The following is a 16939-nucleotide window of genomic DNA, read 5'->3' on the forward strand; positions in this document are numbered from 1 at the left end:
AAATCCTCTTTTTGCAACTTGTTGCATAAACTACTATTATTCTACGAGTCAAACACGCAGAAAAATTAGGCATATTTTAATCAACAAAACGTGTTGTTGATTAGGAAAAAAGGTTTTTTGCTGAATCAATTTTTCATAACAGCATACTCTTGGGGAATTGAGACGAATCAAGTTCGATTGAACGTAAAATTTTGTTATTGAATTTTATTGAATCGAAGAAAAGAAAACTCTGCGTGAACTTTTTTTAATTTAATAGCCTCTTGAATATTGCATACAAGCTAAAACTTGAACGCAACATTTGCCGTTCGTTTGTTATGGTTTTATTCCATCTTATCTGTCACTTTGACTCGTATGTTTTCGCTGCAGCTCTACCCGTGTGCTAAAATATTTCTTCAGGAAAGAAACAATGACGAAAACAAAGTAATTTTCGCTTAATCAACCTTTTCCAACACCTATGAACAACCGAAGCGGAAGATCAACCAATTCCTGAAAAGAGGAGATGTGGTATGCCATCATCACCCGATTTCTCCGGCGCAGATTGGTGCTAGCGATAATCTTTTGTTTTTCCTTGACGTACTGCATGGTTCGGCTGATTGGGAACGTAAGTGTAGCTTAAGTTTAAGTTTAGTTTAACTTATATTCAATGATTTCCTAGTATCAGCAAGGGACTCTAAACAATACTGGTACGATAGCATCTAGCCCCGCCATAACATCGCAAAAGAGAGAGCTCCGGAAGTGGAATCATTCGCCGAAGGCTAGTTTGTTGAGTTGGCCAAGGGATTGGAATCTCAGGACGTGAAACTGCAAGACTTCCAAATTTGTTGGGATTTAGAAAGAAATACCCAGTTACCCAGTCGGCTCGGGTTCGATCCCAGAAGGTCCCGGTGGCATTTTTCGAGACGAGATTTGTCTGATGACGCCTTCCGTCGGACGGGGCAGTAAATGTTGGCCCTGGTCTAACCTAGCGGTTGGGTCGTTAGCTCAGTCCAGGTGTAGGAGTCGTCTCTCTGGGTCCTGTCTCGGTGGAGTCGCTGATAGGCCTTTGGACTCACAATCCAAAGGTCGTCAGTTTGAATCCCGGGGTGGATGGAAGCTAAGGTGTAAAAAAAAGTTTGCAATTGCCTCAACAATCAAGGCTTCGGACACCTAGTTTCAAGTAGGAATCTCGCAATCGAGAACGCCAAGGCAATGGTGTAGAGCGAATAATTTGATTTTTTTAGAGAGAAACAGCCTATAACCTAGAGAATTGTCATCGTATCCGGCAGCAGGTTATAACCCCGAGGCTCTCTGATTCAAGTTCAAATTTAATCAAACAAACAATGACTTGCTCAAATGTTGTTCGCAGAAGTTTAATAATATATATTAATTTCAGAATGTTTCTCTGAACCTTGATGGAGATCTGTTTCAAGCCAGCTTGCAGCGAGAAAAACCAATAATTTGGACCAACACAATCCCGGAGGAACGAAACCGATCGAATGACCTTTCGGTAAACTGCCGCAACTCTGTACAGGGAAAGGCCCTTATCGTGGACGATCGTGGCTTTGTGTGTACACGATCCGAGCTGTTGTGGACCGGATGCTGCAACGTCGAGGTGGAGAGCACGAAACTGTTTCACTGCGACACCTGCCAGAGTAATGCGTGCTGTGCAATATACGAATTTTGCGTATCCTGTTGTATGCATCCGGAGAAGGTGATTGACAGCGTTGAGTTTGATATCATTTACTAAAGAAAATATTTATTTTCAGAAATCACTACTTGAGAAAGTTTTAGCCAAAGCTAGCGGCCGCCAAATTGCCGTGTATGCCACAGTGAATGACCAGTATGAACTCTGTCTCACGAAATGTCGAACGAACTCACATTCTGTTCAGAATGAGAATAAATATCGTGATCCCAAGTCGAAACATTGCTACGGAGAAACCGAAGAACAGCTAGTTGCTGCTGGCAGCAAAATAAGTGCAAACAGTGCAATTGACGCCAGCGATAACAGAAATCCTGCAGCAAACAAGGGATGAAAGCGGCAGTGTGAAGATTTGAGTGTAAGCGTGTAAATTGTGATAACAAGAAAAAGACAAATGTTACTGATGTGCTTTGTAATTAAAATTAAAACAACCGAAAATGCACCGTAACATGGGAAGGCAGTTTGATCACTTCAAGTTCAGTCTTTTGTCCAGTCACAAATATCGCCGATTGGATTCTCGGTAAGTTTCAGATCTGTAACGCTTCTTCAAGGTGTTGGTTTTGTTCGATTCCATAAGCAACCGTCGATCCTTTGGTGTAGGCCCAAGCCATACGTTGAGATGTAAATGAAACGCCAACTTGGCCATGGGAGTCTATGGTGATGGCACCTGCGGTACCGGTCAGTTTTTCAGTCATTTCTTTGCACGCGTTTTCCGTTGCTACTTGAGCATTTTCCCCAAGGAAGTCAATCCTTTTGAGAATATCGTGTGCCAAACAATATTTCATGATAGTTTCTCCATGACCAGTTGTTGACACGCCACCAACGCGATTATCCGCGTACGTCCCTGCTCCAACCAGCGGAGTGTCCCCAACGCGACCTGGTAGCTTACCAGTGATGCCGCCAGTTGAAGTCGCAACGGCTATATTACCATTGGCATCGATGGCTACTGCCCCAACGGTGCCGACCTCTGCTTTGTTGTACTTGTTTGAAGATCCTATCTCTGTTCGAGCAAACTCTATCTCCCTCTACGCTGTCCCTCCTTCCACTCTTCTAAAGCCTCCCGTGCATAGTCCGTAACGAGTTGTCCCGGAGGAGAAAGAATATCAAAGCCCTGCAAACGCAAAACTTTAAAAACTGTAACTTTCGAGAACAAAGCATCTTACCTCCTCCTTTGCAAACTGCATAACTCCATTTCCAGCCAGAAAATTATGAGGAGTTTTCATAACCCTCCTGGCCAAACTTACCGGATGCATAATGTCCTTAACCAGCGAGCAACATCCGGCCTGCAGTGTGGCCCCGTTCATGATGCTTGCCTCCATTTCCACCTCCATTTCCGTGGTCAAAACGGAACCGTAACCCGCGTTAAAAAACGGATCAAGCTCCATGCTTCGAACGGCCTCTTCGACCGCATCCAGAACGCAGCCCGTTGTGCTAAGTTTTTCATAGCCGATTCTGACTGCGCGCTTTACGCCCACCAGTTTTCCCTCTACTCGTTCGGCGGGAATATCTCCTGCTCCTCCATGCACCAAAACTACAGGATCTATCAATGGCATTGTAAATTATTAAGCTTTCCTCAAAAACTCTGTACGTCCGTTTTACTCGAAACCACAAGTGATAATGAACCCATTAATGAAATTTGTTATCTTTTGACCACTGCACTTATGATACGTTCGTTTGATGGCTAGTTCCACACTGAGTGCCACACTCAGAGCTGTCAAAGAGTTTCTTTGAAAAACTCGCGCTAGTTCCGCACGAGTTTCGCTGCCATCTTGGAACTGAAACTCTAGTGCCGCACTCGATATTTTTTTCAGTTTCATGCGAGTTCTACGCACACTGACAAATGACGTTGGATTGAACCAAAACTGGCACCGACGAGTGTGGCACTCAGTGCCGCACCGGCTCTTCAAACGAACGTACCATTAGTGAAATGAATTTCTTAGTTGTGTTCACTTGTGATTCACTTAAATGACTCTCTTGCATCAGCGACCCCGTTCATGTTTATTCTATACAATCTTGCGCTGTTTCTTGTATGCAAGCCACTTATTCAAGCGAGATAAATCTCGCGGAAGTCAGTTAAAAATTACTTTTTATTTTAAATTTTTCATATGAATGTACCTAACCGGCTTACTAAAGATCAAATATGGAACAAAACATGACAAAGACAACCATCCAAACCTCATCAAGTGCTCCAACTGCTCAGGTTGAATCTCAGGTTGAAATCTATGAAATAGTTTATCAGTAAATATTTGAATGTTTATTGAAACTTTAATATTATTTTATAGATAAAATCAACCAATATTGACACCTTTTAATTCATGACTGATAGTACGTTCGTTTAAAGAGCCGGTGTGGCACTGAGTGCCGCACTCGCCGCTGCCAATTTTGGTTCAAACGAACATAATTTTTCAGTGTGCATTAGGGTGGTCCAAATCCGGGCTTTTTTTGGGGCTACCCCCTGAAATCAAATATTGACCCATCACTAGGCTAAATTCCAAATTTGAGCTCATTCTGACCACGGGAACCCCTCCCTCCAATTGCTTAAAGTTTGTATGGAAAAATCGTCAAAATGTATGGAGAAAAGCAACTGTTTTACTTTTTACCTGTGGAAGGCGCCATATTTATGCGAATCTTACCATTTCTCAGATGTAGAGCGTTCATTAAATTTAGAACAACTTTCCCGAAGACACCATATTTTTTTGGATTTTTTCCCGTGAAGTTATTAGCGCCCAAAACTGACCATTTTTGCGCGGCCAGCTGTAAGGGGCTACCTAACAACGATATTTATTTCCAATTCGTACACGCACGTGCTCTCTCTCAGGTTCAAACTCTCTCACGAGCTTGCTAGTCAGCCTGTCTGCCTGTTTACCTACAGGCGCGCGCTGTTTCTCAGCTTGGACTTTTGTCGTCGTCGTCGTTTTCGTTTGCCGTCCGCTGCGCTGCGTTCCTGGCATGTTTATAATAATTTTCAACTGAAAAAGCAGGTTTGATTTGAGATATAAAATATTTTTTTTATATGATTACCAATAGATATCATAATATCAGAGCTTATGAGAGAGAATAAAAATTTGGATGAATTAGTTTGGGCGCTAATAACTTTGCGGGAAAAAATCTAAAAATATGGTGTCTTCGGGAAAGTTGTTATAAATTTAATGAACGTTCTACATCTGAGAAATGGTAAGATTCGCATAATTATTGCGCCTTCAACAGGTAAAAAAGTAAAACAGTTACTTTTCTCGATACATTTTGACGATTTTTCCCATACAAACTTTAAGCGATTGGAGGGAGGGGTTCTCGTGGTCAGAATGAGCTCAAATTTGGAATTTAGCCTTGTGATGGGTCAATATTTGATATCAGGGGGTAGCCCCAAAAAAGCCCGGATTTGGACCACGCTAGTGTGCATGGAACTCGCATGAAACTAAAAAATAACAGTTTAAAAAAGATGGCGGCGAAACTCATGCGGAACTAGCGCAAGTTTCTTCAAAAAAAAAACACTTAGACAACTCTGAGTGCGGCACTAGCCCTCATACGAACGTACCATTTAAGTATATAGTACACCGGACTCTCTCGTTGTCGATATTGAAGGGACCGTCGAGAGCGGGAGGTATCAAATTATAGAACGAAAAAGCATGCTACTTGAAGGGACTAAAAAAAATATTGACAGCTGGAGCAACATTGATATCGGGAAGGAGCCAGAGAGTCGAGTGTATAGCACGTAGCAGGTCCCTGCTCTTCGAGGGGCCAACCGGGATTATTAGTTGAGACCATGAAACATATGTTCAGCCAAGAGCAAAGCTTCCTCCAAATCCTGTTCTTCCGACACAATTTCCTCCAAGTGCTCTCCCTTTCTTACTCCATATGCCACGACATTACCACGCTGAAACGCCCAAGACATTTGCTCGGAATTGAATGCAATCCCAATGTTGCCCGCCGCGTCCAACGCCACTATTCCTGCGGTTCCATCCAGTCGATTACTCATGGCCGTAAGCGCATCTTCGGCAGCCTCTTCAATTCCGACTCCCAAATACTCCATTCGCTTCACAATATCGTAGGCAAGGGACACTTTCATGATAATGTCCCCATCTCCAGTTACCGAGATCCCGCCCAGCAGATTATCAGCGTACGTTCCTGCTCCTAGTATCGGTGAGTCTCCAACCCTGCCCGGATGTTTGCCGGTGAGACCACCCGTTGACGTGGCCGCAGCAATGTTGCCTTCTCGGTCGATTGCTACTGCTCCCACTGTACCACCTTCTCCAATGCCGAAGGCGCCTGAATTTTCTTTCCAAGCTTCCAGAGCATCCTTGGATCGCTGGGTTACAAGCTGACCCGGCGGGGACAGTATTTCAATACCCTTGGAAAAGTAATTCGATATTTAATGTTCCATTCCACTTGAATTTCAATCTCAATTACCTGTTGGCGGGTAAAATTCAGCAATCCTTCGCCGACCAAAAAGTTATGCCGAGTTCGCTCCATCACGCGACGAGCCAGCGTAATCGGGTGTAGAACGTCCTGAACGCCGGCGACACATCCGGCCATCATTGTGGCCCCATCCATTATGCTGGCATCCATTTCCACAACGCCATCCTGATTCAGCACCGAACCGTAGCCGGCGTTGAAATTGCTATCGCCTTCCATTATTCGCACAGCCTCCTCGACGGCATCCAGCACCGAGCCATTGTTCAAGAGCACCCGATAGCCAACGCGCGCTGCTAACTTGGATCCCCGATATTTTCCGGGAATGCGGTCTTCGCCAATTGTTCCCGCGCCGCCATGAACCAGCACGATGGGCTCGAAGGCTTCAGAAAACTGGTTACAATGACAATGCAAGAAAATATCTGATATTTATCTTATCATTTATAATAGTTTCAAACCCAGTTTACCAACATACATGGTTTTGAAGATGCACCAAAGCAATCAAAACTGCAGCTGGGTAAATATACATTTTGGTTCACAACAGCACCCTCTATAGATCGAACCACTACGAATGAGTAGCGGGCAAATACTGCAATTGAGAATGATTTGAAGATTTTACGAACCACTCTAAACAATGGTTTGTTCACTCCAGATAGGACCGTGCTGTTCAACATTTTTCAATAGATAACAGTCGAATGTTATCGGAACGTGTTTTACAACTTATCAGGACATTCCATCCATTGTTAAATAATTCAAATTACCTCTCAATTTTCCCAAAGTTCACTGAAGTTTGATGGTATGAAAACACCTTGTCTTAGTTCAAACTTATTTAAGGTAACAAGAGATTGATAATACTCAGTTTCTCCTAAAACCAATTTAAATGTGAATTTGTGTATGTCACATAAAAAAAATAACATTTTCAAAAATGCTATGACAAAAAAAATAAAAAAGGATTCATGCGTTCAACCAAAAACATTAACATCAGTCTATCTCAAAAGGTGCGGTCAAAATTGTTTTTTTTTTCTTTGTTGTTGTTTATTTCTCAACAGGCACTTGTTGCCCAAATGAACTTAATACTAAAACTAAAACTAAAACAATCGTCTCAACACTGATAAAAACTTAGACTTTAACACATCTCGGGACAAAGTGACATCAAAAACATTGGACTCTTTATTGAAGGCCCGCTTCAGTCCAACGATAGCTCCGTTGGCACTGTAATTGGTACGGTGGAAAGAAATCTGCATGATTGGGGTATGGCGTAGCTGGCGGGCAGGTGTGGTCAAGCTGATCTTCATTTGACAATTAGCTTAGCTTAGTTGACCGTACTCTAGCCGAGCATACAGCTCGCAATAGCTAGGTTGGCGCCGATAAGGAAAATAAATGCGTCAGGAAAGTGCCGAATGACACATTACCATTCATTTGTCCTTTTGGTCGACTCCTCACGATCACCGGGGAATTGGGGAGGGATGTGATGATTGGATACCCTATAGAGATGCCTAAGAACTTAGACGACCTCCAAGATATCCGGATTTGGAAGGGGAAAGGGATTGATGGGATACTTCACCGACGAATGAAGTAGTGGGCATTGGTTGTTAAATATAATTAAAATTGAAATGCAGTACAATAATAAGGACAAAACTAGAACGCTCTCACCGAATTCTGGGATCATCCAAACCGCTCCGTAAACTCCGATGTAAACCCCAGCTTCCTTGGCATCTCTGCCGCCGTCACCGTTGAACAGGTTTCCAGCTTCCGCAGCCACCTGGCCCTGATTTCTTCCGGAGTGAGCTCCATCTCGAATTCTTCTTAGCTTGAGATACTTCCACTTCATAAAAATGCGAAACAAAAGGCACACACAAAAAAAATCACTTTTCACTCCGAATATTTTTTACGACCACGTGCTCCCTTTGTCAATTATGATTATGATCTTCATTTGACAATTGGGTACTAAAGCCATGTGTCAATTTTTATGTACAACGGTAAAAACACTGATCACTTTTTTCATTTTAATGCAAAAATAATGACAAGACAACATTTTTCGATGGATTAACTATGGTCCCCTTGGAACGAGCTGTCAAGTAGGAACTTTTCTGTCAAGAAGGACAACGAGGTTAATTTTTCAAAATTTAAATTTTTCAAAATTTTAATTTAAAAATCCATTTTAAACTCTTTATGGTCGTACAAAACGTCAATGTACTCAGAAAAAGCTTTATCGCTGTAAAAATTTATATCAGCAATCTAAGCTTCATTTTAGGACCCAATTGAGGTGCATTTTTGCACCTGTAATCTCTTTGTGCGTCCCGTCCGTGTGGATCAATCGGACCGCGCACTGGACTCACAATCCAGAGGTTGCCGGTTCGAATCCCGCGGCGGGCGCTCTAAAATTCTTTGTGTAAATATGGGTATTCGGCGCCGTCGCTCCGTCACGGCGTCTTTTTCAGGGGGGTAGTATTTTTTGAGAAATAGCAAGAAAACTGTCATATACATATGAAAGTGTGGAACATCCCCGTTCATTTGCGGGGCGAACGAAAATCTTTGGTCGGGAAAAATCAAAGTTATCCTCATTTGAAGATTTTGAACTTTTTTCCTATGGGGCCAAATTTCGTCTATTTCAATTTAGTATTGTTATAAGACTACATGGGCATGATTTATGGTTCAGATCATATGATTTCTTATGGGAAATGATGCAAGGAACATTTTTCCTGAAGCACGCAAAGTGATTGAAAATAAGGGAAAAAAGTTAAAAAGGTTTTATTGAAAATTTGGGAGATTTTCTGATAAAATTGCACACCCCTTTCCCAAAAACCACAATGTTTTTGATATTCAGATCATTATTTCGATGAATTCTTTTTTGAGAAATGTTTCTGGACCCATTGAGTATATAAATCACTACAGAAAAGTGTAATTGGTTGGGTTTAAGCTCAACTGTATGTCACATTTATGAATTTTGGATTTCACCGAATCAACATATTTTTGTGTGTTTTGGTTATAAAATGTACCGTTTACATTAAATTTTTACTTTTTTTGTGAGTACATGGTCCACATGATATGTTTTGTATCTAATTGAGACATGCAGTGTAAATACAATCACAGGATTTCTATTTCTATGCCTTTTGTTAATTTGTATTTCCATTTAGGCTATATTATTTGTATTGAAACTACAGAGTTGAACTTGCAATTATTGGTAATAACATAAATATTGCGTAAAAATCATTAAAAAGTTTATATGTATGTAAATCTATTAATTTAATCTCAAATAATTGAGCTTAACATACTAAACAAGTCTGGCATCCAACGAACAATACAACAATTAAATTGTTTTGCTAAAAAACACACAAATAATTGATCACAGTGGCAGTGCGTGGCCGAATGGTTACGCTGTCCGCTTTGTAAGCGGATGATTCTGGGTTCGATTCCCATCTGCTCCAACCTTCCATCGGATGAGGAAGTAAAACGACGGTCCCGGCCTTGGTTGTTGTTAGGCCGTTAAGTTATTCCAGGTGTAGGAGTCGTCTCCATGCCATAAGTACAAACAACACACCAAACCAAGCCTACTCCGGTGGAATCACTGGCGGCGGTTGGACCCGCAATCCAAAGGTCGTCTGTTCAAACACTGGGGTAGAAGGTTCCTTGGAGTAGAAAGAGGTTTGGGTGCTCTCCCCATTCAAGCCTTCGGACTCCTAGGTTCGAGCAGAAACTTGCAATAGAGATCACAAAAGACCTGGGGTCGTTAAGGGGAGATTAACTTTGCCACACAAGGTTATTTTTTTCACTGTTTGATTTTTTATAATTTTTGGATTGAAGATATCGTAAAACCCTTTCAATCAATTGTTGTACACATCTTGGAGAATGTTTGGTGAAAATATGAACTTTTTTGGGGGTCATCCAAAGAAACTGGGTGGTCGATAAACGACGTACTTTTGGTATTTTGATATTAACCCGTATCCAATCCGATCAAACATAGGCAATATGGGTATCAAACTTCATGATTTTGAATGACCAACTCAGAAAAGTTAATTTGAGGTCAGTTCTTGGACCCTGGCCACTTCGGAACCGGTTCTGGGTACCCCCGGAGAATCTATGAAGTGGCCAATATCATATCAGAGCAAAGCCCATCAATATGGGTATCAAAATTCTTCATATTGTCCACACATCTCAAAAATGGTCTTCCAAAATGATTTTCTGGCCACTGGCCACTCCGGAACCGGTTCCGGATTCCCCCCGGAGAAATCTTCGAAGTGGCCAATATCATATCAGAACAAGTTCCATCAATATGGGTATCAAAATTCTTCAGTTTGTCAACAAATCTCAAAAATGGTCTTCCAAAATATTTTTCTGGCCACTGGCCACTCCGGAACCGGTTCCGGATATCCCCCCGGGGAAATCTTTGAAGTGGCCAATATCATATCAGAGCAAGGCCCATCAATATGGTTATCAAAATTCTTCATTTTATCAACACATCTCAAAAATGGTCTTCCAAAATGATTTTCTGGCCACTGGCCACTCTGGAACCGGTTCCGGATTCCCCCCGGAGAAATCTTCGAAGTGGCCAATATCATATCAGAACAAGTCCTGTCAATATGGGTATCAAAATTCTTCATTTTGTCAACACATCTCAAAAATGGTCTTCCAAAATATTTTTCTGGCCACTGGCCACTCCAGAACCGGTTCCGGATATCCCCCCGGGGAAATCTTCGAATTGTCCAATATCATAACAGAACAAGTCCCATCAATATGGGTATCAAAATTCTTCATTTTCAACACATCTCAAAAATGGTGTTCCAAAATAATTTTCTGGCCACTGGCCATTCGGAACCGGTTCCGGATATCCCCAGGGAAATCTTCGAAGTGGCCAATATCATATCAGAACAAAGCCCATCAATATTGGTATCAACATTTTCATTTTGTCGCAAAATTTCAAAAATGGTCTTCTAAAATGTTTTTCTGGCCACTGGCCACTCCGGAACCGGTTTCCCCGGGAAATCTTCGAAGTGGCCAATATCATATCAGAGCAAAGTCCATCAATATGGAATTAAAATTCTTCAGATTTTCATTACATCTCAAAAATGGTCTTCCAAAATATTTTTCTGGCCACTGGCCACTCCGAAACCGGTTCCGGATATCCCCCCGGGGAAATCTTCGAATTGTCCAATATCATAACAGAACAAGTCCCATCAATATGGGTATCAAAATTCTTCATTTTGTCAACACATCTCAAAAATGGTCTTCCAAAATATTTTTCTGGCCACTGGCCACTCCAGAACCGGTTCCGGATATCCCCCCGGGGAAATCTTCGAATTGTCCAATATCATAACAGAACAAGTCCCATCAATATGGGTATCAAAATTCTTCATTTTTCAACACATCTCAAAAATGGTGTTCCAAAATAATTTTCTGGCCACTGGCCATTCCGGTTATATCCCCGGGAAATCTTCGAAGTGGCCAATATCATATCAGAACAAAGCCCATCAATATTGGTATCAAAATTTTTCATTTTGTCGCAAAATTTCAAAAATGGTCTTCTAAAATGTTTTTCTGGCCACTGGCCACTCCGAAACCGGTTCCGGATTTCCCCCGGGGAAATCTTCGAAGTGGCCAATATCATATCAGAGCAAAGTCCATCAATATGGTATTAAAATTCTTCAGATTTTCATTACATCTCAAAAATGGTCTTCCAAAATATTTTTCTGGTCACTGGCAACTCCGGAACCGGTTCCGGATTCCCCCCGGAGAAATCTTCGAAGTGGCCAATATCATATCAGAACAAGTCCCATCAATATGGGTAGCAACATTCTTCATTTTGTCAACACATCTCAAAAATGGTCTCCAAAATATTTTTCTGGCCACTGGCCACTCGGAACCGGTTCCGGATATCCCCAGAAATCTTCGAAGTGGCCAATATCATAACAGAACAATTCCCATCAATATGGGTATCAAAATTCTTCATTTTGTCAACACATCTCAAAAATGGTGTTCCAAAATATTTTCTGGCCACTTCGGAACCGGTTCCGGATATCCCCCTTGGGAAATCTTCGAATTGTCAATATCATAACATAACAAGTCCATCAATATGGGTATCAAAATTCTTCATTTTATCAACACATCTCAAAAATGGTCTTCCAAAATGTTTTTCTGGCCACTGGCCACCGGAACCGGTTCCGGATATCCCCGGAAATCTTCGAAGTGGCCAATATTATATCAGAACAAAGCCCATCAATATGGGTATCAAAATTCTTCATTTTGTCACAAAATTTCAAAAATGGTCTTCCAAAATGATTTTCTGGCCACTGACCACTCCGGAACCGGTTCGGATTCCCCAGAAATCTTCGAAGTGGCCAATATCATATCAGAGCAAAGTTCATCAATATGGAATTAAAATTCTTCAGATTTTCATTAGATCTCAAAAATGGTCTCCAAAATATTTTTCTGGCCTTTGGCCACTGCGGAACCGGTTCCGGATATCCCCCCGGGAAAATCTTCGAAGTGGCCAATATCATATCAGAACAAAGCCCATCAATATAAGTATCAAAATTTTTCATTTTGTCGCAAAAATGGTCTTCTAAAATGTTTTTCTGGCCACTGGCCACTCCGGAACCGGTTCCGGATTTCCCCCGGGAAAATCTTCGAAGAGGCCAATATCATATCAGAGCAAGACCCATCAATATGGGTATCAAAATTCTTCATTTTGATAACACATCTCAAAAATGGTCTCCAAAATATTTTCTGGCCACTGGCCACTCCGGAACCGGTTCCGGATATCCCCTCCGGGGAAATCTTCGAAGTGGCCAATATCATATCAGAGCAAGTCCCATCAATATGGGTATCAAAATTCTTCAATTTTGTCAATACATCTCAAAAATGGTCTTCCGAAATATTTTTCTGACCACTGGCCACTTCGGAACTGGTTCCGGATTTCTACCCAGGGAAATCTTCGAAGTGGCCAATATCATATCAGAACAAAGCCCATCAATATTGGTATCAAAATTTTTCATTTTGTCGCAAAATTTCAAAAATGGTCTTCTAAAATGTTTTTCTGGCCACTGGCCACTCCGGAACCGGTTCCGGATTTCCCCCGGGGAAATCTTCGAAGTGGCCAATATCATATCAGAGCAAAGTGATGGAAAATGAAGAATTTTGATACCCATATTGATGGGACTTGTTCTGTTATGATATTGGACAATTCGAAGATTTCCCAAGGTATTCGGAACCGGTTCCGGAGTGGCCAGTAAGAAAAATATTTTGGAAGACCATTTTTGAATGTGTTGACAGAATTAAGAATTTTGATACCCATATTGATGGGCTTTGTTCTGATATAATATTGGCCACTTCGAAGATTTCCCGAATATCCGGAACCGGTTCCGGATTTGCCAGTGGCCAGAAAAATATTTTGGAAGACCATTTTGAGATGTGTTGATAAAATGAAGAATTTTGATACCCATATTGATGGGCTTTGCTCTGATATGATATTGGTGACTTCGAAGATTTCCCGGGGGATTCGGAACCGGTTCCCCAGTGGCCAGAAAAACATTTTGATGACCATTTTGAAATTTTTGACAAAATGTATAATTTTGATACCCATATTGATGGGCTTTGTTCTGTTATGATATTGGACAATTCGAAGATTCCCGGGGATATCCGATCCGGTTCCGAGTGGCCAGTGGCCAGAAAATATTTTGGAAGACCATTTTGAGATGTGTTGACAAAATGAAGAATTTTGATACCCATATTGATGGGACTTGTTCTGTTATGATATTGGCCACTTCGAAGATTTCCCGGGATATCGAACCGGTTCCGAGTGGCCAGTGGTCAGAAAAATATTTTGGAGACCATTTTTGAGATGTGTTGACAAAATGAAGAATTTTGATACCCATATTGATGGGACTTGTTCTGATATGATATTGGCCACTTCGAAGATTTCTCCGGGGGGAATCCGGAGCCGGTTCCGGAGTTGCCAGTGGCCAGAAAAATATTTTGGAAGACCATTTTTGAGATGTAATGAAAATCTGAAGAATTTTAATTCCATATTGATGGACTTTGCTCTGATATGATATTGGCCACTTCGAAGATTTCCCGAAATCGGAACCGGTTCCGGTGGCCAGTGGCCAGAAAAACATTTAAGAAGACCATTTTTGCGACAAAATGAAAAAATTTGATACCAATATTGATGGGCTTTGTTCTGATATGATATTGGCCACTTCGAAGATTTTCCCGGGGGGATACCGGAACCGGTTCCGGAGTGGCCAGAGGCCAGAAAAATATTTTGGAAGACCATTTTTGAGATGTGTTGACAGAATAAAGAATTTTGATACCCATATTGATGGGCTTTGTTATGATATAATATTGGCCACTTCGAAGATTTCCCCGGGGGGGTATCCGGAACCGGTTCCGGATTTGCCAGTGGCCAGAAAAATATTTTGGAAGACCATTTTTGAGATGTGTTGACAAAATGAAGAATTTTGATACCCATATTGATGGGCTTTGCTCTGATATGATATTGATGACTTCGAAGATTTCCCCGGGGGGAATCCGGAACCGGTTCCGGAGTGGCCAGTGGCCAGAAAAACATTTTGGATGACCATTTTTGAAATTTTTTGACAAAATGTATAATTTTGATACCCATATTGATGGGCTTTGTTCTGTTATGATATTGGACAATTCGAAGATTCCCCCGGGGGGATATCCGGATCCGGTTCCGGAGTGGCCAGTGGCCAGAAAAACATTTTAGAAGACCATTTTTGAAATTTTGCGACAAAATGAAAAATTTTGATACCAATATTGATGGGCTTTGTTCTGATATGATATTGGCCACTTCGAAGATTTCCCCGGGGGATATCCGGAACCGGTTCCGGAGTGGCCAGTGGCCAGAAAATTATTTTGGAACACCATTTTTGAGATGTGTTGAAGAATGAAGAATTTTGATACCCATATTGATGGGACTTGTTCTGTTATGATATTGGACAATTCGAAGATTTCCCCGGGGGGATATCCGGAACCGGTTCCGGAGTGGCCAGTGGCCAGAAAAATATTTTGGAAGACCATTTTTGAGATGTAATGAAAATCTGAAGAATTTTAATTCCATATTGATGGACTTTGCTCTGATATGATATTGGCCACTTCGAAGATTTCCCCGGGGGAAATCCGGAACCGGTTCCGGAGTGGCCAGTGGCCAGAAAAACATTTTAGAAGACCATTTTTGAAATTTTGCGACAAAATGAAAAATGTTGATACCAATATTGATGGGCTTTGTTCTGATATGATATTGGCCACTTCGAAGATTTCCCCGGGGGATATCCGGAACCGGTTCCGGAATGGCCAGTGGCCAGAAAATTATTTTGGAACACCATTTTTGAGATGTGTTGAAAAATGAAGAATTTTGATACCCATATTGATGGGACTTGTTCTGTTATGATATTGGACAATTCGAAGATTTCCCCGGGGGGATATCCGGAACCGGTTCCGGAGTGGCCAGTGGCCAGAAAAATATTTTGGAAGACCATTTTTGAGATGTGTTGACAAAATGAAGAATTTTGATACCCATATTGACAGGACTTGTTCTGATATGATATTGGCCACTTCAAAGATTTCTCCGGGGGGAATCCGGAACCGGTTCCAGAGTGGCCAGTGGCCAGAAAATCATTTTGGAAGACCATTTTTGAGATGTGTTGATAAAATGAAGAATTTTGATAACCATATTGATGGGCCTTGCTCTGATATGATATTGGCCACTTCAAAGATTTCCCCGGGGGGATATCCGGAACCGGTTCCGGAGTGGCCAGTGGCCAGAAAAATATTTTGGAAGACCATTTTTGAGATTTGTTGACAAACTGAAGAATTTTGATACCCATATTGATGGGACTTGTTGTGATATGATATTGGCCACTTCGAAGATTTCTCCGGGGGGAATCCGGAACCGGTTCCGGAGTGGCCAGTGGCCAGAAAATCATTTTGGAAGACCATTTTTGAGATGTGTGGACAATATGAAGAATTTTGATACCCATATTGATGGGCTTTGCTCTGATATGATATTGGCCACTTCATAGATTCTCCGGGGGTACCCAGAACCGGTTCCGAAGTGGCCAGGGTCCAAGAACTGACCTCAAATTAACTTTTCTGAGTTGGTCATTCAAAATCATGAAGTTTGATACCCATATTGCCTATGTTTGATCGGATTGGATACGGGTTAATATCAAAATACCAAAAGTACGTCGTTTATCGACCACCCAGTTTCTTTGGATGACCCCCAAAAAAGTTCATATTTTCACCAAACATTCTCCAAGATGTGTACAACAATTGATTGAAAGGGTTTTACGATATCTTCAATCCAAAAATTATAAAAAATCAAACAGTGAAAAAAATAACCCTGTGTGGCAAAGTTAATCTCCCCTTAATGTGGATGGTTCGATTTGATTTTGATTTACAATATTATCACCTGACCTCAATATAAGTACGAGATCTCTTGTGAGGTTTAATAAGACTAATACAAATGTGAAAATCTAATGGAAACGGTACATTTTATAACAAAAACAAACAAAAATATGTTGATTCGGTTGAAATCCAAAATTCATAAAAGTGGCTTACAGTTGAGCATAAACCCAACCAATTACACTTTTCTGTAGTGATTTATATACTCAATGGGCTCAGAAACATTTTTCAAAAAGAATTAATCAAAATAATGATCTGAATATCAAAAACATTGCGGTTTTTGGGAAAGGGGTGTGCAATTTTATCAGAAAATCTCCCAAATTTCCAACAAAACCTTTATAACTTTTTTCCCTGATTTTCAATCACTTTGCGTGCTTGAGGAAAAATGTTCCTTGCATCATTTCCCATAAGAAATCATATGATCTGAAC

The 16939-nt window shown here is 41.2% G+C and overlaps 4 protein-coding genes across 4 annotated transcripts in view; 2 read left to right on the forward strand and 2 right to left on the reverse strand.

The window, feature by feature from the left end:
- Nucleotides 1–332: 332 nt before the first annotated feature.
- LOC6034457 (SREBP regulating gene protein) lies at nt 333–2078 on the forward strand. Its single transcript, XM_001844718.2, has 3 exons — nt 333–601; nt 1373–1690; nt 1746–2078. Exons 1-3 carry the CDS (start codon nt 500–502, stop codon nt 2010–2012), a joined length of 687 nt encoding a protein of 228 aa, XP_001844770.2. The 5' UTR covers nt 333–499; the 3' UTR covers nt 2013–2078.
- LOC6034458 (probable isoaspartyl peptidase/L-asparaginase GA20639) lies at nt 2076–3357 on the reverse strand. The gene is given in 3 exon segments (XM_001844719.2): nt 2076–2699; nt 2702–2789; nt 2842–3357. Coding segments are annotated over 3 exon segments (972 nt in total). The 5' UTR covers nt 3232–3357; the 3' UTR covers nt 2076–2205.
- LOC6034462 (glutathione hydrolase 1 proenzyme) overlaps nt 2100–16939 on the forward strand; it is a 35261-nt gene continuing 20421 nt past the window's right edge. Inside the window, 1 exon segment of the mRNA XM_038249213.1 lies at nt 2100–2198. Coding sequence (XP_038105141.1) covers nt 2116–2198 — 83 coding nt within the window. The 5' untranslated portion in view covers nt 2100–2115.
- LOC6034459 (probable isoaspartyl peptidase/L-asparaginase GA20639) lies at nt 5182–6702 on the reverse strand. Its single transcript, XM_001844720.2, has 3 exons — nt 6564–6702; nt 6086–6481; nt 5182–6026 (listed from the first exon to the last, which is right to left on the reverse strand). Exons 1-3 carry the CDS (start codon nt 6615–6617, stop codon nt 5430–5432), a joined length of 1047 nt encoding a protein of 348 aa, XP_001844772.1. The 5' UTR covers nt 6618–6702; the 3' UTR covers nt 5182–5429.

This window comes from Culex quinquefasciatus, chromosome 1, assembly GCF_015732765.1.
Source record: "Culex quinquefasciatus strain JHB chromosome 1, VPISU_Cqui_1.0_pri_paternal, whole genome shotgun sequence".
NCBI classification, from domain to species: Eukaryota; Metazoa; Arthropoda; class Insecta; order Diptera; family Culicidae; genus Culex; species Culex quinquefasciatus.